At 46.8% G+C, this 25,701-nt stretch overlaps 1 protein-coding gene and 2 long non-coding RNA genes across 4 annotated transcripts; 1 reads left to right on the plus strand and 2 right to left on the minus strand.

The window, feature by feature from the left end:
* Nucleotides 1-383: 383 nt before the first annotated feature.
* On the minus strand, nt 384-10,309 carry RAP2C (RAP2C, member of RAS oncogene family). The gene is made up of 3 exons (XM_023948574.2): nt 9,722-10,309; nt 7,666-7,985; nt 384-2,874 (listed from the first exon to the last, which is right to left on the minus strand). The coding sequence occupies exons 1-2, from the start codon at nt 9,992-9,994 to the stop codon at nt 7,707-7,709; spliced, it is 552 nt and encodes a 183-aa protein (XP_023804342.1). The 5' UTR covers nt 9,995-10,309; the 3' UTR covers nt 384-2,874; nt 7,666-7,706.
* LOC111928638 (uncharacterized) lies at nt 10,289-18,435 on the plus strand. 2 transcript variants are annotated; one of them, XR_015276519.1, is made up of 5 exons: nt 10,289-10,427; nt 11,939-12,032; nt 13,909-14,232; nt 15,340-17,067; nt 18,010-18,435. It is a non-coding gene; the product is annotated as an uncharacterized LOC111928638 (long non-coding RNA). The 2 variants fall into 2 exon arrangements; XR_015276518.1 differs by having other exon boundaries at nt 10,308-11,181.
* Nucleotides 15,187-24,618, minus strand: LOC147650569 (uncharacterized). Its single transcript, XR_015276521.1, has 4 exons — nt 20,907-24,618; nt 20,465-20,685; nt 19,851-19,998; nt 15,187-18,719 (listed from the first exon to the last, which is right to left on the minus strand). It is a non-coding gene; the product is annotated as an uncharacterized LOC147650569 (long non-coding RNA).
* Between the last annotated feature and the right edge of the window lie 1,083 nt (nt 24,619-25,701).

The raw sequence follows: 25,701 nt of genomic DNA on the forward strand, positions 1-25,701 counted from the left end.
TCACACACATAAAGCCTGTATGAAAACAAGAACGTTAAAGACTCAAGACAAACACAGGTTTCCTTTGAACAAAGCTCCATCACAATGTCCTGTGAGGAGGCTGCTCTGAACCAGCCCCCAGCTCAGGGAGTGCCTGCCTTGCACAGGAAGAGGATGCACAGCCCCTGCTCCCCCTTCTCTCTCCTCAGAGCACCCAAGACCGTGAGCTCTACACCCAGCCGGGGCACAGCTGCACACCCTGTTCCCCCACACCGATTCAGACGTGGTTACTGCATTCAGAGTAGCCAGAACCTCAAAAACAACCCACAAAACAAAAAAAAGCAGCAGCAGCTCATCAGTTCAGCCCACTCCAGAAGAAACTGAACACAGACTACTCACCCCAGTTTGGTAATACAGGTATCTATTTTATTAAAAAAGTTACAAACAGGTGGACTGTAGGGTTGTCTTACAAAATGACAAGAATGAATTCTACTGGAAAAAACTTTTTACAAAGCATTATAGGTAATTGTTCCATTTTTGCACTTGTTATTCCAGATTTCACCTATCACTGATAAAGATACAGTACATTAGATACAAGATGTTAGGTTACATTTTTATTTGTAGAGCCCTACTGCAGTGATTTGAACAACTCCTAAACAGATGCCATAGTAAAGACAATACATATTGCATTTATTATTAGCCTCTTATTCTAATAAGCAACTTCACATGCAAACTATTGAGGAAGCCTAAATAAACTTTTGGTCCCTTTTTCCCCCCAAAGTGTGCTGAAGAAACCATCTCTCATCTTCCCAGTCCTGTCACTCTAAGCTAGTTCAAGTTCAAAGGTTTTTTTTCATTTGTTTGTTTTTTGTGGTTTTTTTTTGTTTTTTTGTTTTTTTTTTTGCTGAGGTCAATGAAAATGAACACTGCTTTGAAAACTACCCATAGGAATGAACCACTGATCAATATCAACCAACTTTTTCCTTCTTAGACAGAGGAAAACTAGAAACTTTATGAATTACTTTCATATCCTATTACTTCCTTACAACCTACAAAAAAGATCAACAACCATCACTTAAAAAAAAAAAATCTACTTTGAATACAAGGTTTGGTTTAATTCTGATATTAAAGTGCAAACCTAAGTATTAGCCTCAGCCTGTTTAAAAAGTTTGTACAAACAGGAAAAAAATATTTCAAGTAACCCCACAGAAAAAGAATCAGGTGTTTCAATAACCAGGCAGAAATCCTGGTGTCCTCTTCGTTTCAGGATTCAAATTCAACACTGAATGTAGACACAGAATCTTTATTTCTGCTAATATTGTAAAGTCAGCCTGCATTATTACCAATAAAACACATTAATATTGAGATACTGTACCGGTAATCTTTTATTGTTTTAAATGCCATCATCCACAATACAATTTGTGAGTTTTCAACTGCTTAACCTCATATATCCATCACTGCTTTTACTGGAGCTTTTCTCATAGATATTTAGCTATTACAGGGAAAGAATGTACATTTCTAGAAGCATGTTCAAATGACTAAAGCTGGGCTCCTAAAAACCTAGAACTTTGGTGCAGTAGGTGAGCTGCAGTTATTAAATTTCTGCAAAAAAAATTACACATTTTAAACCACTGCTAGAAAAAGCTCTCATGTATGCAACACGTTAATAAAGATGAACAAAAAGATTTTGTCTGTTCTTTGTACATTTTCATTCTGCTCTTTATACCTGTGTTATTGTTAAAATTTTCAAGTATTCAGAGAAAATGTTGATCAGGTAAACAATAAGGAAGGCAATGGCTGTTTAAAGCACGCTTGCAGTTAGTATGACTGAAACCTGGTGCTTTTCCCCTTGTTACACCAACTTGTCTCTAATATTATACTTGTTTATTTGGGGAAAAAAAAACCAAACTAAAAAGCAATTTGTGACAGTGCAAGAAAAACTTTAACAAATATTGCTTTAAAATATTATTCAGAAAGACAAATATTAGGAACTATAAAATGTAAAGTGATCTTATTTGCATTAGATTTACATATGCAGAGGTCTACTAGATGTCTCACTGTGCCAGGCAAAGCTGAGCTGACAGAGTAGGCATAGAGCCTGTTTTGAAGGATACATTATCCCTTTTCAAAGGCATAGAGAAGCAATTTGTAAACAAGCAAGTTTAGAAACTCAGTAGAAGGAAAAGTGTGCTGCCATTTTTCAATGCTACAATTGTCATGTTCAATTCAGAAACCCGAGACTGTGAGAAACATCAGCTGGAGACTTTATATCCCGTTCCAAGTAATCCCTACTGTCAAATCCGACTGGTTACAAACACATTGTCACAGCTGCTTTTGCCAAGAAAAGGGATACTACATCCATACAACAGAGGTGCCTTCAGTATCTTTCCATGACACTGTCACACGTAAACAAAAAGTCTCAAAGAATGACCAACTACATTGTAGGAGAAAACCTTGCAAAGAGAAATAAGCACTGTTGCGAGGTAATATACAGAAGTAACCATTTGTTTAAGGCTCAATTTATTCTCCATTAAAACTCTCTTCTTTTAAAAGGCATTGAGTAGGTAATACTGAGTTTAAGTATTTAATAAATACAAGTTCAGAATTGATTAAAGAAATCAATTAAAATATTAAAAATGAACTCTTGCATATTAGCCATTATATGAACTTAGAAAGCTATAAAAGGACTGATAGATAAAGAACAGATTTTAAAACTTATGGTAAACATGCTAAGCATTCTGATTAAGGTGTGTGGATCCTGGAGGCCACCAACCTTATGCACTTAGATGTATGGCAATGTGCTGTAATAGAGACAGGTTTACCAAGGCTCAGCTCTGCAACCTGGGCTGAAAGTTCTCCAAAGCAGCATCTGTGCAAGTTTCCTCTGAGTTTTATCTGCAATTTAAACAAAAAAAAACAAAAAAGAAAAAGAAAAACTAATGAAAGCCATATTCAATACACATCCAAAGTGAACACAGCTCCTGGAATGGCCAGTTTTCCATCCTGAACTCCCAAGGGCTGTTTTCCACAGCAGCATTCTCAAATGCTCCACTAACTCTGGTAATACAAGAGGCAAGCAGATAACAACCTACTGCTATTCACTTGTAACAGCTGCAGGATATGAAAATGCATCTAAAGATCTGAAAAAGCCAGGGAATTTAAGTCCTCTTGTACATATGCACCAATGTGTCTGTAATACCCAGTAACACAGAACAAAGGCCTTTAGCACAAGTTCTGGGAACAGGCAGATGAGCCAACTAAGATTTGACATCTGTGTTCTCAGCAATCAGACCCTCTAAACGACTCCTACAAAGCCCCTTAGCATTCAGACAGCATCAGCAGGGACAGAGCTGTACACCACCCCCAGTCAAGCACATCAACACATCAACAATGTGACCAAAACATTGGTCACATTGCAAAACATTGCATTTCAGATAACTTGCCTGTAGCTCCCAGGATTTATCTGCAGATATCCTAAAAGTCTCAGGCAAAGCTCAAAGTCTGTAGAAACCTGTCATGTACATGCATGTACTTCACTCTAGCTTGAGTCATGGCTTTTCAGGGATTTTGAGGAGCCTTCTCAGTTCTTGAAGTAATATCTCCAAATGAGTCAGGACCTTATGTATCCCACTGCACCATTTCTTTTCAGCTGTTGATTTGCTCTTAGCTAACAGTTTGTCACAACAGAGTGCTCTGACATAGCCAGGATTCCCCTTCTTACCTAATAACTGGTCAAGCCCAAGATTCAGGAGCAGAACTCCTGCCCTGACAGGAGCCAACAGCCAGGTTTTTCTTGCTTGTTTGTATATTTTCCAACTAACAGCAAATTCTCTCCCAGTCATCACTCCCACTCCACACACTGTTGCTGGTCCACAAGCTTTAGACAGAGAGGGTCTCTGTACTGTCAAAAGCAGTGAACCAACATTTAGCTTCTAATGGAGATAGATTAGACCTGCTTAATGGATGTTTTACCTTTGCTTAGATCACAGAAGAGGCAAACCATTTACAGTGTAGCTCCTCATCCCATCAGAGTTAGATCCACCTCAAAAACTTAATCTAAACCCAGCATTTAATAATCTGACCAGCAAAGAATTGCTGGGAATAGTAAGAAAAATGAAGTAATGGTATTTTTCTCCACAAGGATGCCGTTCAGAATCATTGCATTGCAGGTTAGGGACCTCCCAATTCAGATTTGTCATCTCTCCATTTGTGTTTAGTTACTAAAATTAACATTACATGATACCTTATCTGGCTTCTTTTGCCTGTGATATTTTATACCACTCTCTGGTCTCTTCTGTGAACAGGCAGGAGAGAAGGGGAAGTTAGACAATATAGTATAATAAATGTCTCTGTGTTGCACAGCCACACAGACCAGAGTACACTTTCAGTTTTTATTCCTAGAGAGGATAATTCTTCTTTCAACCTTGCTAATACCAGTTACTCATGAACACAGGGGACAGGAATCACTAATCAGAATCAGTCTTTCATCCCAATGGTAAGGTGTTACCAATCCTATTAGTATCAGTAAGACTTGAGTGCATGAGCACAGTACCAGGTACCACACTTTAAAGAAAATTCAAAACACAAAACAGTGTCATACTGAAAATTCAAGAGAAATTAAGGAGCAAGGAACACTAAGTAGGTCCTATTTCTAAATGCAAGAGCAAAACTATAGAAGACCACTGCAGAAACAGGAAAGGGGAGGTGGGAAACAGGATGTGAGAACAACACACATTTTTAAAAGGAACTGTGGGTTATCCTGACTATGCAGTTATGTTCCATCCTTCATCTCATCCAAGGCAGCTGACTGGAACAGCAGTTAAGCAAATGCTTCTCAAAAATATCATGAAAGAACCTACACATCATAGCTGACAGCCCAAGGTATCAGCACCAAAAAGAGGTTAAGTGGTATCTGTAAGTTAAAACTGACACTGGAACAGCCTCAGGCAAAGCAAGGCCCAGCAAAAAAATCCACCCCTCCCATGGGTTTCTGCACCAGAACTGCAGGAACACAAACTGTTGTATGTGGTGCTCTGTGAACTGACACACCCAAGACTCCTGGACACAGCCAGGTTACAGAAATCAGATGATGATCCCAGGACACAGCTGTAATTCAAGCCCACTTCCTACACACAGATTTTCAGACAGCTGGTTTCCTTCCTCAGTTTCAATTTACCTAGGAGGGGTCACTCCTAAAGCAGAGGTCTGACAAGCAGCAATTGTTTCCTGGATCACAGATAAGCAGGATTACAAAGCTGATTAGAGCTATCACAAGACACCATCAGCACCTCTCCTACCAGAGCACATCAGACAGAAATTATCAAGCAGCAAAGGCTTATGATAAAGTTAATGAGATCCTACTCAATCAAAGAACAAGGATAGAGTGGAAGCCAGGAAAAGGAAAATACCCCAAAAGTGTTAGGTTGAAATGAAATATATAGAGCATGAAACCTGTGAAAAGCCAGAATGAGTAAAAAAAGATCCAGACATGGTGAGAACTGGACTGAACAGGAAATGCATCAGGAAGGAAAGACTTGTTTGGCACAGGTGATGAGACTATACTGGGCAGAGACTGAATTCCCCAGAAACAAGAAAGCAGTTTGCTGCTAAAGACTTGGGGTGATTGTCTAAGCCAGGCAGAAGGAAGGAGAGGAGAGGATATCTCTATTACAAAAGCTTAGATCCTCTATCTCAAGAGCTCACAAAGACCTAAGAATACAGATGTTTCTTCTGAAGCAAGAACATGTTTAGGAAACCCACCAAATCTACGCATAAGTTATCATTCAAAGGAATAACACGTGGCCCTGCCCCTTCTTCAATTTCACCTTTAAGATTAAATGTGCTATTTAGTGCTAAATCCAGAAGCAGATAGGTTACAAAGCCTCCTTTAGAAGCAATCAATTCCAGAACTATAAATTTCAAGGATGAAAGGCCTGCTTTTATCAGAGTTTAAGACAGTAAGCTGCACAGGATGAACCATCAGTAGCCAGGGGATTGCCATATCCTTTGGCATGATACTTCTAGTCCACATAATCTTGTTTGTGAAGCTGCCTTAGAAATAGCTGCAACATTGTATTGCTATCCACAATTCAGGATATTACCACTGCAGCACTAGAGTTTAAAAAAAAAAGGTATTAAATTCTTAGTTTCATTTCTTCCTAGAATTCTAGACTCTGCAGGTGTGATTAAAGTAGAATGAAAGACTGTATTTGTATTTTCCTCCGCTCCAAAACAACAAGCTTGCTCACCTTTCAACCAGCAAATCTCAAACTTACACACACCTTTTGCACAGTGACAGCAACCCTTTCTAATTTCACAGAACTGGAGATAAAAACATCATGTATTATCTCTAGCATGACAGTGCTAGGGCCATGAGCACCTAAAACTTTGTATTTACAAAGCACTTGATAACAATCTCAAAGACAAGCTTTGAGACTTCACTCTCTGACCTTGCACTCAAGATTAAAGAGGATACATGGTCCAAAGCTTCCAGTAATAACCTATTTTCCCTATTGTCACTCTGACACCAAAAGCTCCTTTGAGTTAAGCAAGTTAGTAATATGGCAGTGGGAATCTGAGCCTCAAGCAGTGCAGCTGTCAGGAGGGGAACTTCCTTCCCCTGAATTTCCACATCCTCCCTCATTACTGGGCTTGCCCTCAGAGATCACAACGAGTTGTTTGTGAAGACAGGTCCAACAGACAACTGGAGGTCTCAGGGACCAGCTGGCTGCACACAGAGCACACCAACACTGCTCTGCAGTAACATGGATTCAAGCCAGTGGTGAAACAAGATCTACAACAGCTACAAGGGAAACAGGACTATGGGGGGGGTTCAGAATCACCTCACAGGAATGCACATCAGGGAGGAACAGACCCATTCACAGGCAGGTGAAAAGGGTGCTGAAAAAACCACACATGTGAAAGGCCAAAGGCAGCTGTCCTGGAGGAAAAAAATAAAAATCAAAGCAACACCTGATACAGAGGAAGCTTTACAGAGGGCCCTCTGAATGCTGCGCTCTCATCACACCTCTTAGGAGTCACTGGGAGAGTCGTGCCTTGGGAAGCCATTTTACAGCGTGTTCTCTGCTCTGGAGATCTGACATGAAGAGCACTTCGTGCACGCCCTTGACTATTACACATGGGCTTCAATCCACTTCTCACCACTCAGGGTGGTTCTCTTGCAAGAGAAACTTATTCCACTGATAAGGCAGAAGGGTACTGTCAGTTTCTGCACTACAGAACTTTATTTCTTTTAAACAAGCTCAAAGTCTTCTCAGAAAAACTACTGGGAAACTTGGCCACAATAATCCCGCTGAACCCCAAGGTAACTCCCATTACTTGAAAATAATTCATATACCAGCTACAAGAATAAACCCACTGCAACTTCATAAAGCACTTATGCAGAGTAACATAGCATCAAATACAGCACTGACAGTCAAAATAGGTGCAGATGAGATCATTCAATTTGTGTCATTGTAAAATTACTGCAAGCAAATGCAGCGTTCCCTGACTTACCCTACCGAGGTAACACAAGAAGTCCATTTGATTCAATCGTGTGCACAAGCTCCCATCCCTTTTGGAGGAAGGCTGCCTCCAGGTTAGACTCATTTCAGACTCCCTGTCCCTTTATCTCTTACTGAAACACCATGCTCAGGCACCTCAGTTAGTTATGACTGTTCCACCAACCTGCTCTGTATGGCCATGGTTGAGGTTTTTCTGAATTTCTCTCACTGGACGATGCAAGTTGTACAACATTGATCTTGTTTTTCAGGCAGGGAGGCATAGTTCATTTGCCTGACGATCTCAGCAAACAGTTCATCCACCATTGTTTTGCTCTTGGCTGACGTCTCCATGAAGGGACAGCCCCACTCCTGAGCCAGGGCTCTGCCTTCTGCAGATAACACTTCCCTCTCCGACTCCAGATCCACTTTATTCCCCACTAGGATGAGAGGAACTTTCTCGTATCTCTTCACCCGGACAATCTGGTCCCTCATCGGCTTGATGTCCTGGTCAAACAATCCAGCTGGTTAGTACATGCAAGAAACCACATGGAATTGCTACAGAACCACCACAGAAACCCATTTTAATAACCCTCACGTACAACTGAACATTAAAAAAAACATCAGAAGACTTCTTAAACTCATAGTCACGCAGATATAGAATTCACAGAAAATTTACTACCTCTCACTAAGTTCCTTCTTCTTTTATATAAAAGCATGCACAATTTATAAAATTTCTGCGCATATAAAACCAGAAAGTGACTGCTGTGCCCTCAGACAGTTGGTTCAGCCGGAGGAGGACATGGTATGGCTGCGCTGAAGGCTGGTTTCAGCTTTCTGAAGAAGTTATCTCAAGTCTAAGGACCTGTAACCCTAGCAGGGGCATGCCATTACACAACCATTTAGGAAGTTTGTGCTTAGTTTACAGCTTGAGAAATCCATCAATTTAAATAAAGCCTTCTCAGTCCTGGAATGCTCAGAATAATTCATTGTGAACACATTTAATCACATGTAAGTAACCAAATTAGATGCTGTAAAGAGATTTTATTACCTAGAGATGCACTCATTCTAGTCTGAGCCGACATGGGGAGTTTACACTTGAAAGTCTGAGTCAGCCTCCTCTGCCCCCTGAGTCTTTTAAGTTACTATCAGTACTACAAATTCTTGCATAGTTTTGAGACAAAGCAATCCCAGCGTTTGAAGTTACCACTGTGTAAAGAACTGCAGAGTGGTTTACACCTACAGCCTTCAGAGCAAACACACTAGAGACAGACGGGAATAATTAAATATTAACAAAGTGGATTACTGTACATCCATTCCTCAAATAATGTGGGCTCACTGGAACTCAAAAATGAGTGAAAATGAGAGCAGAAGCATCCCAATGTCACTGCTGTTGTTTTCCAGAGATAAGCATGTCTTCAGCTTGCACAGGGTTGTTTCCAGCCCTCTGCTAAGATAAGGTTTAGCCTTCAGCAGAAGCAAACAGTGGGGGTGCGCAAGGTCTTGCCAAGCAGCTGGAACACACCCAGCTCAGCAGCCCAAGCCAAGCCAGGAGTTGCAAATCCCTGCGCTGTACGGAGTGCTACTAAACTCATTTATTGCCCAAAAACAAAGCCCCGTTTCTACAGGCAGCTTAGACCAGTTACTGGCTGAGACATTTCCTTTTTTTGGAGAGTTTTAATAGTAGAAATCAAATCCAGATCCACAAATTATGGTGTATAGCTAGTTCTCCTCTCCAGTACTCCACCTACGCTGTGAGAGCATCGAGCTTGTGCTGGACAGGAATATATTTTGGGGGGAGGAAGCAGAAAATAGCAGCTCACTTAACAAGTCACAACTGCAGAACAATGAGACTCTCTTCAAGAGCAACTGCAGAAACATGCCTTTTAGGAAGGAGAGGGGGTTGGAAGGGGAAGTCTCGGTTTTAATATGGAGTGATTTATTCACAAAAGGGGATTGCCAAGAGATTTCTCTTGGGGAAGTGGGAGCTAGTCATTGTTCTCCAGCACTGCGTGGGATTTAACAATGGTGGCACCCTGATAAGTACCTGCAAAGCAAGCAGTTTTCCATCGGGAAGCAGGGCTGGTAAACGCGCTTTCAAGCTGGGCATTTACACTTTTGGCCCTTCGGAGATAAAGCGCTTCTGCGCACACGTGGCTACCCCTAAAACTTCCTCCTCGGCCCGGCGCCTTCCCCCGGGCAGAGCCGGCTCCATCCGAGGACGGGACACCGGGCGAGGTTACCTGGAAGGACTGCTGGTTGACCAGGCTGTAGACGAGGATGAATCCCTGCCCGTTCTTGATGTAGAGGTCGCGCATGGAGGCGAACTGCTCGGTGCCCGCCGTGTCCAGGATCTCCAGCACCGAGGGGGACGAGTCCACCTCGATCTCCTTGCGGTAGAAGTCCTCAATGGTGGGGTCGTACTTCTCGATGAAGGTCCCGGTGACGAACTGCACCGTCAGGGCGGACTTCCCCACCCCCCCGCTGCCCAGCACCACCACCTTGTACTCCCGCATCGGGCCCCGCTCGCCGCTCCCCGCCGGGCCCGGGCCTAGGGCAGGCGGCACCGCGGCCCTCGCATAGCCCCGGCCCGCCTCAGGTGAAGGGCGAGGCCCCACTGCTTCTGTGCCGTCCTGGGGGAAGCGAGACCCCCGTCAACGCCCGGCGTGGCCCCAGCCCCGCTACGCTCCTTCACCGCCGCACTCCCGCCATCGCTGCCTCGGCCGCGGGACCCGCCCGCCAGGGCCACCCCCACCCGGAAGGGTTATGCTGAGGCACCGGAGGCGGCCCCGCCCCGTCGCCTCTCGCTCACTTCCGGCGTGCTGCGTCACGGCCCGCCCGAACTGCGCCCGGGGGGGCAGATTTGAGTGTGGCACCGAGGCAGCCGCGCTGTGACGGGGGACAGGTTTGAGTGTGGCACCGAGGCAGCCGCGCTGTGACGGGGGACAGGTTTGAGTGTGGCACCGAGGCAGCCGCGCTGTGACGGGGGACAGGTTTGAGAGTGGCACCGAGGCACTGCCCTTGCCCGACCCCCCCCAACATGGCGGCCGTAACATGGCGGTCGCGGGCGCAGCCCCTTCAAGGGCGGCTCTGTGTGGGGCGCGTTGTCTCTCCACGAGTTCCTGCTCGGTACTCGGTAGCTTGAACGCCTTAACAAACTCCTCTGAGCTCCCTGCCGGGAAGAGCCCCGCGGGGGAGGGGACCCGGGCTATGACACCGGCAGGTGTCGAGAGTGGGACACTGGCACCGCGGTTCTTCATCCCTGGAAGCCCGCTGGGCTGGTGACAAAGAGGGTCACCAAGTTGATCAGAGGGATGGAACACCTCTAGTATGAGGAAAGACTGGGAGAATTTGGATTGTTCAGCCTGGAGATGAGAAAGCTTCGGGTTCACTTTATTACCCCTTCCAGTGCCTGAAGGGAATTTACAAGAAAGGCAGAGAGGAACTGTTTACAAATACATGTAGTGACAGGAAAGGGGTAGTGGGTTCAGGCTGGAAGAGTGTAGGTTTAGATTAGACATTAGGAAGAAAATCTTTACTCAGACAGGGTGCTGAGGCCCTAGCACAGGCTGCGTAGAGGAGCTGTGGCTGCCCTGGTCCCTGCAAGTGTCCAAGGGCATCCATGGCAAGGGGTCAAACGAGATCATCTTTGAGGTCCTTTCCACTCGCTGATTCTGGGAAAGTTGTTACCTCTACCTGCAAGGTTCGTCCCGTGTCTTTACACTTCCACAGCTGCCACAAGCCTCACTGCTGGCTGCCAAGGGCTTTTCCCCGTGCCAGTCGGAGCCTTTTCCCTGGAAATCCTCGCAGAAGCGGCAGGAGTTGTCCCGGCCGAGCCGGGGATGCCGGGCTGTGGGCTCGGCAGGGCTGACAGCAGGTGTCAGCACGGCTCCAGAGCCAGCGCCGCTCCCCGCCACACAAACCCCCCTCGCTAAGAGCAACTAACTGAAAAGAATCAATGTCTGTTTTCTTTCTAAAATAAAATCCCCCAGTCACTGCAGACCCAGCTCGATGATTCCCACCCGCAGGAGAAGCTGCCTTCCAATATAACCATATTTCTTTCTGTTGCTCCCTGCGGTCTGCAGAATTTCAGCAGGCACGTGTGAGGTGCTGGATTTGTCCCTTTCCCCTCTGCATCGCCTGTTTGACTGCAAGTCCAAGGCAGACACAGCTGTCACTTTGTGTCCATCCTGGGCTTCCAGCAGCCCTAGAGAGGTGCCTGGTCAAGGCTAAAACCATCCAAAGATACTGAGGAGGTGACTCTGCTTGTGGCTGTTTTTACAAACAGCTTTATTTTATTCACTTCCTTTCCATAAAGAGAACATATCCATTATGGGAAAAGGTCAGTGAGGACTTTTATCCTCCAGAACAAATCTTACTTAAGTTACACCAAATTTGATTCACTTTTCTTTATTACATGTAAGTAAAAAGCCCTCTCCTTCCTTTGCTGTTGCCTCCAGAATTCTGTTGTCAAGTGAATTGCTGGCAGGAGGCAGACGTGCCTGGATGGAAGATTTTCATGTGGCTGGTGAATCAGCTCGAAAATGTAAAAAGGTGAGCATTAAAACAGGCTGCCTCCTACTTTAACCCCATTAGAAATCACGAGTTGTTGCAAAGTACCTTAATGCACTCCGGGTGCTTGGGATAAAGGAAAGCCGCAGTTGCTCCCAGAGGAGCTTCCCATCTAATTTTAACCATGACACAATCAGCGACAGTGACAAATGGGGGGAGGGAGAAAAGGGGCAAGGGAGGATGAGGGTGACAATAATAAGATTACACGGTCACTTAGGTTCATTATGTGCATGTCTTTGTGCCACTGCTGGCCCATTATGTTTGTGATGGGTGGAGGAATGACTGCGGGAGAGGAAGGGGCAAAGAGCACGGTGGGGGAAAAGCCAAATATATTTTTGTGCGATTGACTTTATGCACCAACGCCTCACTCATGGGCCGAGAGGAAGCCCAAGCAGGTGGACGGGATTGAGCAACTGGATTTTTTTCCCCTCCTTCAGTATTGATTTGGATTGCCAAGATTTATTTCCCAGCTCACAGCACTTTATACCTGGGCATAGATGCCTACAGCTGAAAAAAAAGGGCCAATCTCAAAGTGCACCAAGTTGTTCATTATCCTTAAGACAAGTCATTCCTTTCATTAAACAGTTTGTACAGCTCTTTCACCGCCTTGTGCCCTACCACATATCCCAAGCCACAAAAATAGCTGGTGATGTAAAAGGTTTTGAAACTCTGGATGGGAAGAGCTGCTTCTGCCATAAATGGCCAAGCCCTGAGCCAGCCATGCAGGGCACCTCCTGCCAATTCCACCTCCTTCACTCCTTCACTATCACCATCTCCTCCAGGTGAGGTGTGGCACATCCCGGGTCAAAGGCCTGATTTAATCTCTGCTGCCACTTTCTCCACGGTTCCTGCCAAAGAGAAAGGAGCTGGGCTCAGCCCTCCATGCTGCCCCAGGAGGGTTTGCCCTTTCTCAGCAAAACAACCTTACCAAATGAGCATCCGGGCAGGATTCGATTGCTGCCAGAGCTGCTCAGTGCTGTTGATGGACTCAGCTGCTCTATGCTGTGCCTGCAGCCAGCAACAATAAAGCAGGCTCTTATTAAATTAACCTGCTAAGACACAGATCCTGCAGGGATGTTCAGGGAACAGACAGATGGCACAAGCAAGGGCCAGGAATAATTGCAATCCCATCTCACCGATGTGAGAGATGAATCCTGCCTGGTGCTGTGCCCAACAGGGAGGCAGGACTATGACCAGTACCCTGAGAGGTGACAAAGGAGCATGGATGGAGTGAGGAGTCTGGAATATGTCCTGTGGATGCCAGGGTGGGACTCCACCACCCCCCAGTAGCCAAAGCCTCCCCATTATGTGGATGCTGCGTGGCTGACACCACCTCTTGTGGGCTGTCCCTGCTGCCCTCATTGATCAGCTCTCACTCCCTGTCTCTGCCCGAGCTACAAACCAGACTCTCCTCTGCCAGGAAGCCTGCAGCAAGGCTGCTGAGCCAGGGCAGCAGGGATAGCCCAGATTTCACCTCAGTTACCGTCTAGCTGGGGACATCATTTGCGTAAATACATGCAAAACCAGCTTAAGACCCAGTGTCATTTCTTCTTCGCCTCTTCCAGAGGTTTTGCTAATCCACTTATTGTGCCTTATGGTGTTCAGCATGGAAGCTGCAGGGGAGGGACCAGCTCCTCAGGGCTCAAATGGCTACTGGAACACCAGGGGCTGCTCTCACATTGTGCTCATTCAAGGAGGTCGTGTCACACCAGTCACATAACTGCAATGACAGCTTTTGATCTCAGCCCCGTCAGGGTCCAGTGAAATGTGTCTTAGGGGTCGGATGTGTCCACCTGGCCCAGACTCCTAATTCTGGGGCTGTTTCAGAACCTGCAGAGATACTTTTCTTTTTTGCCAGCTTTTCCTGCCAATGTAGAGATGACTCAGAAGCAAATCCTGAGGTCTCTTCTCAGAAATTTCTGATTTTCTGCCATCCCTCAGCTTTTAGCCATTACTTCAGTAGCAACAAAAGGCATGATAGGTGCTTCAAAAGAGGTAAAGGACATTTTCCAAAGTAATTACTGATTCTGAAGCAGAAGGAGGGTTGCACTGGAATATAATTGATACAACAAGGAGGCTGTTGGGATTTCTGGGAGAAGCATCTCTCTTTGGCTCACAGACCTGGTACCAGACCACCAGCCATTTAGAAGAGCTTGGCCCAGGAGCTGAACAGCACCACAGGGTAAGAGGCTGTTGCTACACCCTGCCACACTCATTGCCTGCAGCCCCTCCCCTCCCCTCCAGCCCTCTCTCCTGGATATCCCCTCTGATGCTGCATCTCCTGCCTGCAGGATCAGCATCTCAGCAGGTCTCTGTGTCTCTGGGTGGTGATGAGTCACTGCTCTGTGTGAGCAAGCCAGTGGTGGCGGAGCCAGAAATGTGGTTTCGCGGGTCATTCCTCTTCCTATTTTCTCCAGTAGTTGAGCTCTCTCTCCTCGTTGCCCTTCACAGTCCAAGCTGCTGTAATCCTTTCTGCAGTGCCTGGGAAGCGCCTCCAGCTATTGCTCACCAGGTCTGGGTTGGGCCCACGCTGAGCTGCTGCTCCTTGGCTCTCTGTCATCCACAGACCCAACGTGCTGCCAGCACAGCCCCCTCTCCTTGGGTACCACCTTCCACAAATTTCTGCAAAGCTGAGGGGATGGCGCTGTCCTCAGATTTGCCTTTGTTAAATCACCAACATGTGGGATTGCCTCTTCATAGAAATACATATACATATATATTTTAAAGTCTCTAACCAACAGTAGAGTAAAACTGAAAATACAGCTCCTTACGGCTAAAAAGCCAGAAGGCAACAGTGAACACATAAATCACACCTGTTGCTTTAAACTCCAAATGAAAAGAAAGAAGGGGGGAAACTAAATACTCTGACAAGATATATTTTTAAGTTTTGTAAAAATAAAGTAATTTTAAACTGATGTCTTACAGAAAGGTTCCCATTTGCTTTTAGAATTCAACATGTTTTCCTTTTTTTATCATATTCCTGCAGCATTTGCAATTCAAATGCTACAGAAATGTGTAACCTTGCTCATGAAATTTGCTGGCCAAATGAAGCAGACAACAATTAATTAGAGTGAAACCCCCTGCTTTATTCCCATTGGTGAGAACAAGAGAGAGAAAATGTAAAATTCAACTCAAATGGGGTATTGAGAAAATACTTTAATATGATGTTGATCTTAATAAGCAAAACCATTCCTTTCCTCCCTCTTTTTTAGTAAATTGCTTTTCACTTGACAATTTCCTCACAGCAAAGTGACAAGCATTATTCTGAGTTGTTAATTCCTCCATGCAGGCTCTGGCGCTGAGCTCATTAAAGCGTGCTGAGTCCCCGGGCGGGCGCTGCCAGGTTGTGCGGTGACCTGAGACCAGAACACCCACTGCCCTGTCCTGTCCCCAGCCCTGGGACAGGCGGTGTCACCGAGACAGCCGAGCACCTCGTCTTTGTGGCAGGGCCTCAGTGCCTTGGGTGGGTGACACGGGGACATTTCTGTTGGAATACTGGTGGCCCTTTCCTGGAGCATCACTCCTGGCTGGCACAGGATGCACAATATCTGGGTTCTGGCAGCACTTACGGCATATGGGAGATACACTTCCCAGGTGGGCAATGCCACTGTCACCAAATGCTGCAGGGTGGCACATCCTGCTTGATTTAGTATCATGGAATATCAAATCAGAATATCACAGACCATCTTCCTGGCATGGCCCTGTTCCCCATGCTGATGACACTCACTGTCCCATCCACCTCTTTTCCCCAGCCACAGCTGAGGATGTGCAAACACATCAGCAGAGAGTCCCTGTGCCTGGCAGGGCAAATGGCCACCCTGCAGGTGCCTCTGGTGAGGGCAGAGGGATGTCCTGGAAGAGATGCTTACGGAGGAGATCAGCCTGAGGCCAGAGGGAAAGGCTTTCCACAGCAGGGCAGTGGCAGAGCCACAGGCAGTGGATCCAGGCAGGGCTTCTCCCCAGGCTGCCTTTGCCAACAGCCAACAGACCGTCTGCAGAGCAGGAACACAGCAAGCTCTTTATGAGACACTTGACCAGCTTCCCAGTCAAGGGAGGCATATGGGACAAAGCTGTGTGTCCTCCACACCAGAGCCTGTCAGCTCTCCTGGAAAGAACACCTGGCTGATTGGAGACAATCCAGACACCAGCAAGAGTCTTCATAACACCCCAGAGAGCTGCAGCCTGGATGACATGTGGCATCCATCATCATCACCCAACGGAGCCAAACCAGCAGACCTCAAAGGCTGACTGCTCCAGGAGCCTGGGAACCAAGGGGTTAAAGTGCTTGGCCAGGGAAGGTCCTGGGAGGAGAAAAGCACCAAAACTGCTTAATTAGAGTATTCAGATTAGATGGGGTTGCAAAGCAGTTAATTTCTCAACTTGAAAAAAACAAAGTACTTGCTAGCCAGGATCAGAAGCAGTGGGAGCCATCATCAGCTTCACAGGGGCCCTGCATGCTGGGGAGGACTCCAGAGGTCTCTGCCATAATTACCTGTAGTCTTTAGTATTTTGTTCTGTAGTTTATGAACTTGCTTGAGCATTTTGTGGATAAAAGCTGGTGATCCAAACTCCAGCTGTATTTCTGCTCAAATAAGCAAAGGACTGCTGCCTGGCATTGCAGTGTGACACTTTGGCGTTTCAAAGAATTTCCTAATTTGCAGTCTGGAAAGGATCAAACCAGTGGCTGGTGGAAGCAAACTGTGGCTCTGCCAGGCTGGTGCTCCCTCCCAGCCTCCAGGACAGGCAACCACCTCCCATCCCAGCACAGATGGACCAACAAACAGCCCTGCATGGACCAAGCCACCACTCACACCGAGGGCTCACTGCCTCATTGATCCATTGCCTCACTGATCCACAGCCATGGACACCTCACTGTCACCAGCCCCTGAGCAAGTCCAGCCATGCCAGTGCCAGGGAGAGGATGCTCTTCTCTGTGCCACAGCAGACCTGGAGACAGCTCCAGTGTGGGGATGTGGACATGGGATGCTACAGGAACAGTGCCAGGGCTCATCCCTAGGTTAGTCCTTGTCTGTGGGCTGACAGCTCTTCTTGCTCTGGTCCATCTGCCTCACCCTTCAGGCTTTTCTCATCTCCTTTTTTTACTGTTCTAATATTTTCTCTAATATTTAATCCCATGCCAAATTCTTTCCCATCCTCTTAAAATTCTGCAATTCTCCTAATTTTTTCCCCCTAATCTCATCTGTGTAATTGAGAACCATCTTGAATCCCTCTGTGTTCAGTCTTCATGCTTTGTGCCGCCACTATCTTCCAATCACTTCAACATGAGATCTTTGCATATTATTCCTGTGGAGACAATTTTTTGTGTGTTCCCTAGAAAGAAAGTCATCCTCCATTGGCAAGTGTTTTGTGGTGAATGAGAGGGGATGTCACAGCAGGAGCAGAGGCAGCAGTGGAGGGTCCCACCCTGCACTGTGCCTCAGGGTGATACTGATGTCTGGGGTGAGCTGGGATTTATTTCCCAGCAATATCTTTGCTCTTCAATGGCTGTGAGTGAAAGGCTTTGACACCCTCCATCAGCACAGCACCAGGTGAGGGTTGGCACATGTTCCCTGCCACCCTCCCTCTGGCAACACAGCTGCCACTGCCCCTGGTGTCACCCACCAAGTCTCAGCACAATGGGAAGGGAAGGAAAATAGCCACTCCCCCCTGCACAGACACACTGCACCAAGAGCAGAGAAAATTGATCTCTGGCTTCTGAGTCTCTCTAGCACTTTGTGTTGCTGAAAGGAATAATCAAGCCTGGCCCTGGAAAAGGCAAAGACAGAAAGGAAATAAAAGCTTTCTCTGTCTAATGATTTCTCTCTGAGGTTGGGAACCTCCCTGGGGACCCCAGTGGTGGTTTTGGGAGAGGCACTGGGGCTGTTTTTGCTCTGAGGCCTGCTCAGCAGCAGATCCACAACAATCCCACTAAATTTTGCTTTTCCTGCTCACTTGGCAGGTCTGAGGAAAAGAGGAAGAGGCTGCCAGGGCTCCCAGCTGCGTCCCCAACCAACAAGAGGGCTGCCACATGCACTTACACTGGGCTTGCCCAGGGATGTCACTTGAGCCACAGCACAACTTCTCTCCTGTCCTTCATGTAGCAGCCATGGTCTGATGCAGAAGCCTGGATTTCTTCTTGAGGTTGTGGCCCTCACACAACTGCAGGGGTTGGAGTCTGGGGACAAGGATCAAAGTGCTGAAGTCCCACTCATGGTGCTGAGCAGGGAGAGAAGGCTCCTCACTTTTCCACAAGCCAAGGGTTGAACTTTGCCCTCCACAAGAGTGTGGGAAATTTACCAGAGCCCATCACCAGTGGCTCAGAATCTGTATTTAATACTCTGTTGCCTCAACAATCATCAGATTAAAAGAAAAATCTGCACTGAAAGTGGAGCCCAGAGGCTCCTCCTGGCTCCCGGCAGCACACTCTGAGCTGGCCCAGCCCCAGCTTCAGCTACTTACAGTCCAGGTGACACACATTTCCACAGGCTGCCCCCTCAGCCCCATCCTTGCCAAGCTGTCCAAGAGCCAGGGGTAGAGCTGTGGCATTGTGAGACACCTGCAAGCAGAGATGTGGGGGGAACATCACATCCCCACACTGCTCCAGGGAAGCTGACTGTCACCTCAGCCCCAGGTAAGTGCTGACAGAGGGATGCTCCATCATTTGGTGTCCTGTGGAAGATGCAGGTTGGTGAGGCTGCAGGTGGGGGGAGAGGCAGAGGAGGAGGAGCAGCAGCAGATCTCTCCCAGCTCCTGCTCTACAGCCCTGTGCCAGGACTGGCCAGGCTGGCTGGCTGGCGGTGGGCGTTCGTGACTCATGATCCCTGATCACCATCCGATGACACATTTACTGCCAGCAGGATGGGCCTCCTGCCAGCACAGCAGCCCTGGAGCCTCACGGGAGGGTGGCTGGGCTTTGCCAGCAGCTGTGCTGATGCAGATGGGTGGGGAGGTCACCAGCTGCAGCCCTGGGATGCACAACCTGATGAACCTCCTGTCTGGGTGGGTAATGGGGGCAGACCAGGATCCTCTGTCTCAATGTTCAGTGTGGGACCACAGGGGCAGAGATGGGACCCAGTCAGGGCCAAGCACAGCAGGCCCTGGAGCCAGCCCAGCTCCCTCACCTCCCACAGCACTCTCCCTGCCTGTCCAGAGAGCTGGCTCCCTGCAGTGGGCCCATGGTGACAAATGCCTTTAAAACATTCTTTATTAAGTGAGAAATCTCACTGTGCTCCCTATGGCAAGCCCTAATACAGTACAGACCTAAATACAGCACTAATGCAAAAGCTTAAAGGATTTCCCATAATTGAGTAAAGCTGACAGAGGGGTGAGAGTCTGTCGGGGGGAACTGCAGCCCACCTCCCTCCTCAGCATGGGCTACCCTCAGTGTAACCTCTCTGGTCCAAATGTGGCCACAGCCCCCACCCTTGGACTGTTTAGTACAGGAAATTAAAATCTTCCAAGGCCTCATCCTCCCCAGCTCAGAGCCCCAAGTTGCCCTCGTTACCCTCACCAAAATCCCTTTGATTTATGCAACAGCACAAGTAGCATCATGATGTGTGTGACCTGTGCATCACCCATCCTCCTGCTGCCAGCACTGCTGGGGCTCTGCCTGCCCCTAACCTCGCTGAGGGTCACAACAGGGCCAGGGCAGCAGGACTGGGCACATCCAGCTTCCAAAGCACAAGGGATGCTCCAGGCAGGGGAGCTGCTGAGCCAGCACCTGCTGCTCCTGCACACCCCAGCATCATGGGATGTGGGTGGCCACCAGCACCCTGCACCCCAGAGAATACATGGTCTTACCTTTGTATTTCCTCTACCTTGGCACAGCCGCATGTGGCTCTGGAACAGTGATGGGAATATCCTGTGTTTCCTTACTAGCAGGGCAGAGTGGGATCCTCAGGCAGGCTCACCCCACAGGGCAAGTGGCTGATGCCTTTGATTCAGGCTTCTGTGGGGAAAGCAAAACACAGTTTTCTTTAGTAAGTCTTCCAGGAGCTTTACAAAGCACAGGCACCTCTGTTTTGGTGCAGCCACATGCAGCCTGAAACATCTCCAGCGCCCCTTGATGTGATCACCAGGAGCTGTTCACCAGTGAGAGCTCTGCCAGACATTCAGGTACCACTGTGCTGCAGGTGTGGGGGCAAAACTGAGGGCTGGCTGGGCTGTGGGGCAGGTGGGGCCACAGCCACAAAGGCCTCATGGCCATGGGGAGCACAGGACATGCAGGAGCTGCAGCAGAAGCAGTGCCATGGAGATGGGCTGTGAAGCATTAAAGCAGAAGCTGCGTCGATTACAAACACAGCTTCGAGCACACGGTGGCTGCAGAGGGTGGGAGGCAGCAGCTCCCTGGGGAAGGCTCTGATAACATTTACGAGCAAATCATTTACATGAGCCATGGAGCAAAGCAGAAATACCTCTGTGGAGCTCAGCTGTGGCTGTGAAGAGAGAAATGATGCAGCAGCACTGTACCAGGGCCTCCTGCCTGGCAGCGGGATCTTCCTCAGGCAGGTGGTGAGGTGTCACAGTGCCATCCCCTCAGGGCTGCATTTACACCTTCAGGTCCAGGGGAAGGACAGTGGGAACAGTGGAGCAGATGCCAGGGCACGTGCCTGCTAAACAGCCTGGCAGAGCCACCCTGAAAAAGGCAACACAAGAAGGGAAGGGCAAAGCAAACATCTTGCAACTGAGCCAGGCCTTGCTGGGTGGTTGCTCCTCCAAGCCCGTTGCCATGGCCTTCAGGCTGGGGCTTTTTCTGTCTCCTTGCCTCAAAGACACCTGAGGCCTCCCAGCCCACTCACAGGGATCCTTTGTTGGCATGTGCTGCCGTCTCAGAGATGTACTCAAGGCACATCTCACCTGGGCTGGAGGAGGCACCCGAACCCATCATCTGCAGTAACAGCTCAGAGCACAAGGGAGAGGGTACAGGCTGCTCACACTGCCCTGCATTCTGATGTGACCCCTGCTGGAGAGAGTTAAGGGCTGCTTGTGTTGGAGAACATATTTTATATCCACAACTGATGATTAGCCAAACATTCCTCCATTCTCTTATTTCTCATAATAAATAGATCAAATGGATATATTTATCCAGCACTAAGACCAGAATGAATAAAAACTGGCTTTGGACCATCTAAACATGGAGCAAGTCTTGAAAAATTGAAATTTCCCCATGTTACCCACTGAAGCTTCAACAGCCAAAGAGCTGAAAGAGATTTTTGTATTAAACTTGATTTTCCTGCACAAACAAGCCCCAGTGAAAAAGCAGATGGGTCAGGTGCTGTAAGACTTCAAAATGACACATGCTGTAAATACAGCATCATGAATAATTTTGCTCAGATCCTTTAATCCAACTCCATCTCTAAAGCAGTTTGCAGCAGCTCCTCCTGTAACTTCTGCAAATGGGCCCCAGGTAAAATCCCACATCCTTGGTCCAAGTGTGCTCTTTGGCCTTGAAACACAATTTAAAGTCTCTAGTTGATGGACTACCCTCCATTTTCAGTGCCAGTGTGGGACTCCCACCCCCAGCCTCCTCCATGGGGGAGGCTTCTGAGCAGAGCTGGTGTCTCCAGCAGCCAAGGCCCAGCCCATCCCACATCTCAAGGAATGCATCACTTGAAAGCTCCCGTCTCCATCCTGCAGGGAAAGCAAGCCAGACCAAAGCTAGCAATAAAAATGATGAGTAACCATTCAGGAAGGATCCCATGCTTCTACATCAACTGCCTAGAAAAGTTTCAGTTCTACTTTTTTTTGATCTTAGAAACAATTCAGACATTTAACTGTGCCATCAGATGAGGCAGGAGTCATTTATAGAAGAAATCTCTAAGTGGCCTTGACACACAAATAGAGTCAATTAACCTGCAAGGAGAAGTCCGGGGAACAGGCTGATGAAAAAGCAGCAGTTACATAATTTGTCCTGGACTCGGTCTGTCTGTTCTCAAAGTCAGCAGCTTGTCCTGCTGGGGATGAGGAGCAGTGTCTGCCCAGCCTCCTCTGGCAGTGCCTCCTCGCCACCGCTCCTGCCCCGAGCAGCTCCACTGCACCCACATCCCCTGAAACACATTCTCAAACTCCTAATCCCTCCCCCAAGTCAGATTCTTAAACTCCTTTGGGAAAAGAGGCGAGGCTGCCTCCCCTGCTGTGAGGGACTCTCCCGTGCTGGCACCGAGCTCCTGCGGCTGCACCATCGGGGCTCACCCGTCACGGCCAGGTCTGCAGCCACGCTCCCCACGAGGGCACTTACTCACATCCTCGGGTCCCAGCGCTGTCCTCTGCTGCCCACGAGCTGAGTGATGCTGTGGCTGGGGACAGCCACATGTCCTGGCTCGGTGCCTCCAGCTTAAAGCCTTGATGGAGCAAGTGGTGGCCACCAGCCAGTTTAAGGGTCAAAGCCCCTCGGACACAATGCTATCGGTAACAAGGTGGTGACCAAGGAGGCCTCGCTGTTGAGCAGTTTTCTTATGACTAAATCTACGCAACGTTACAGAAAGGACAAACAAGCTCATCAAGAAGCAATTTTCTCTTGCAGCAGCTTAGACCCAGCTCAGCCAGGCTGGCTCCAGACCATGGTGAGAGGCAGCTCCAGCTTGTGCTGGCTGGAGGTGCGAGCCTGGCCGGGCAGCCCGGGATGAGCTGGGCACTTGGAAGAGAGCTGGGGAATCCAGGCTGCTGCCAAAGGGGAGCTCACTGTTGTATTATTGCACTGGGACATTCAAAACAGTATTTGACACCAATGCTGAAAGAGAAAAATTAATACACACAGCACTGTTCTACAAAAGCTGCAGGCCTTTGAATGGGAATTGATTCATTCTTCATGGTTATCTTCAAATGCACAGCTCTGATCTCCTCTCTAATCACATCACAGACAGGGTCAGAAGGGAAGCATGGAAAAATACAAGCTAAGCAGACCACATCACATGTGTCTCCGAAGGTCTAAGGCACAAGAGAAACCAAAAGGCAGCATCTGGAAAGTTTTACTTTTTATTTTTCTAAAATACAAATGTCTGTCTTGTGTTAGTAACTTTAATATGATAGGCCGAATGCATCCAGTAAAAAGGAGGCACTGGCTACAGAATTCAAAATACTGAAGATATTTTCTGGAAAGAAATTTATTCTGTTGATCTACACTTCAGATATAACATTGATTCAAATTCATTAGTTATTATTTTTACATCAGAATCTTTGAAGTTTGGGACTAATAAACTGGAACTTGAAAAGTTTTTAAAGTAAACTCCTATTAATGTGTAGATATGGATCCATAAAAAACATAACCAAGAATTTTATACACTTTATTAAAAGATCAAAAAATAAACAATAACAATATAGAAGTAACATACTAAAATGAGTAGCATTATGCACATTTCTAAAGCACGTACAAGCACTACAGCAATATAATGTGGCAAAAAGAAACAAATTCAAAGCGTACACCCTGTTGGTAGCAGTTGAGGGAATGAACTATCCTGTTATGGAACTGAAATACTGCATTAACCTACGCCTGTCTGGATCCAATGATATTTTAATTTCTTACAATTCCACAGGGCTAAGTGTAATCATTTGTATATATTTTCTAAACTATTCCATTAAATTTATATCTAATGTTTCCCTTACTTTGTTTTACCAGAAATGCCTATGAAAAGAAGAATGTGCTTCAAAGATCTACTTTACACAGTACAGTATAAATGTTTTTATATATTTAAATTAAAAATTGACAATTTAGGAGAACATTCTCTCTTTGATTTTAGTGATTGCCTAAAATACAATTCTCTATTTATAAAAAAAAATAGTGATCTGTTGTCAGGTGATGTAATAAAGGGTGAGGAGTCTGTTCATTTTCATGATCTAAAAAAAAAAAAAAAATTAAAACAAAGCTAATTGGAAAGAAAAAAAAAAATCCCATAATCCAGTCTAAGAATGGTCTTATCATCCCCTCATCTGCTAGGATACAAAAGCCATGGCAACAAAATCATTTGGCTTCCACCACTATCAAATAGCATCTGTGTACAGTAATAAAGAACTGGAACCTTGTAATTCGGTGTCAGGTAATTCTCTCTGTTGTGTGTTTGGAAAAATAACTTCATTTTATTTAACAGTTGTGTTATTTTGCATGTTTAAATATCTCCTTTGAGAGGCATATAGAGTTATTTTTGATGATAGAGGATGTCAGTAAAGATCACTAGCAAAGATTTTAGCAGTGTTGTCATGATCATGCTCATACCCCAACTAAGTTTGACCAGCTATGATTCATTTCACATAGTGCAAAATCTTTTTCTCTCATAATCCTAGAAATGAGAAAGAGCTTGATTATAGAAACTGATTATGGCAAAGGGAAGCCATAATCGTGTGGTGGCTTGAACTAGCTGATTATTTAGTATTAAAATCTAGGTTATTATATAACACCACGGAGAGAAGCAACATCTGATTTTTCCTCATTTTAAAGACCCTGGGGCCACTCCAGTTCAGCAAACCACCACTTGCACAGCCCCGTGGTGCAGAGTGGGCTGGCTGGGCACACACTGGCATTGCCAGGAGTCAGGAATTCTGGCCAAGGAACAGGTCTTGGGCTCAGCCCCAACCCTGGGGCATCCAGCAAAGGGTGACAGTGACATCAGATGCCACCTCCCACCAGCTCTGCGCTGGGGGACTTGAGTCACCGCTCGAGTCAGGACCAGACTCATGGCAAAACCAGCTCGAAGCAAAACTGGGGCTTGGGTTTTGCAAAAAGAAACCCCCAAAACAAACCCAAATTAAAAACCAGGGAAAAAAAAAAACCTTAAAAAAAAAATACAGCAAAAACCCGAAACTTGTTCCAATCAAAAATAAATGGGTCAACACAGGCACTTCAGCTGCTCCAAAATCCCCCAGCACTGCAGAGCCCCAGCAGTACCAACACAAACAGGAACAAGAGGCTGCTCATTGACAGGCCACAGCTTTGCTCTCCTTTGGTGGCAACTCAAAGGCGCTTGTTAGTCCCAGCCCGGAGCAGCCGGCTGGCCACGCTGCCACCAGCTCCCTGCCCCAGCAGCACCTGCAGCACGTGCCCCTCAAACAAACACCACGGCTGTCACACAGCAGAAACAACTGGTCCCAGACAATCCCAACCCATCCCTGTCCATCTATGCCTCACCAGCTCCTTCCATTTTGTTACCTTGCCCTGAAATACTAAAAAAAAAAAAATAAATCAAGAAGTTGTGACATTTCAAATTCACTCTGGGATTTAAAACACTCGCCACAATGACAGTCACCTCCCACAGACAGACACTCCCAGACAGAAATAGGATTAGGTGCTAGGAAAAATGTGTGTGTGCTGCCATGGACCTACCAGTCCTAATAGGATTCACCGAGAACACAACCTATCAGAAACATGACCTGGGGTGTGTTTGAAAATGTAGGCTGATTAAAAAAAGTAATTTGAATCTTTGCTAGTGACCTTACTAATTAATTCCACACCGTTTCCCATTCTCTGTGCTGCAGGTTGGAGCTGACCTGTTATCAGTCTGCTGTATAATAAGCTATGGCAAACTACAAAGCTTTTACAACAGCAAAGCAACATCATGCTTTCAGATAAGTTTTATAGCAAAAAACTCCTCCTTTTCAAAGCCTTAGTAATACCTATCTCTTTTACAAACTTTTCCTGTATTATTACAGACTTTTTATATTC

This window comes from Cyanistes caeruleus, chromosome 14, assembly GCF_971803275.1.
Source record: "Cyanistes caeruleus chromosome 14, bCyaCae1.hap1.1, whole genome shotgun sequence".
In the NCBI taxonomy this organism is placed as follows: domain Eukaryota; kingdom Metazoa; phylum Chordata; class Aves; order Passeriformes; family Paridae; genus Cyanistes; species Cyanistes caeruleus.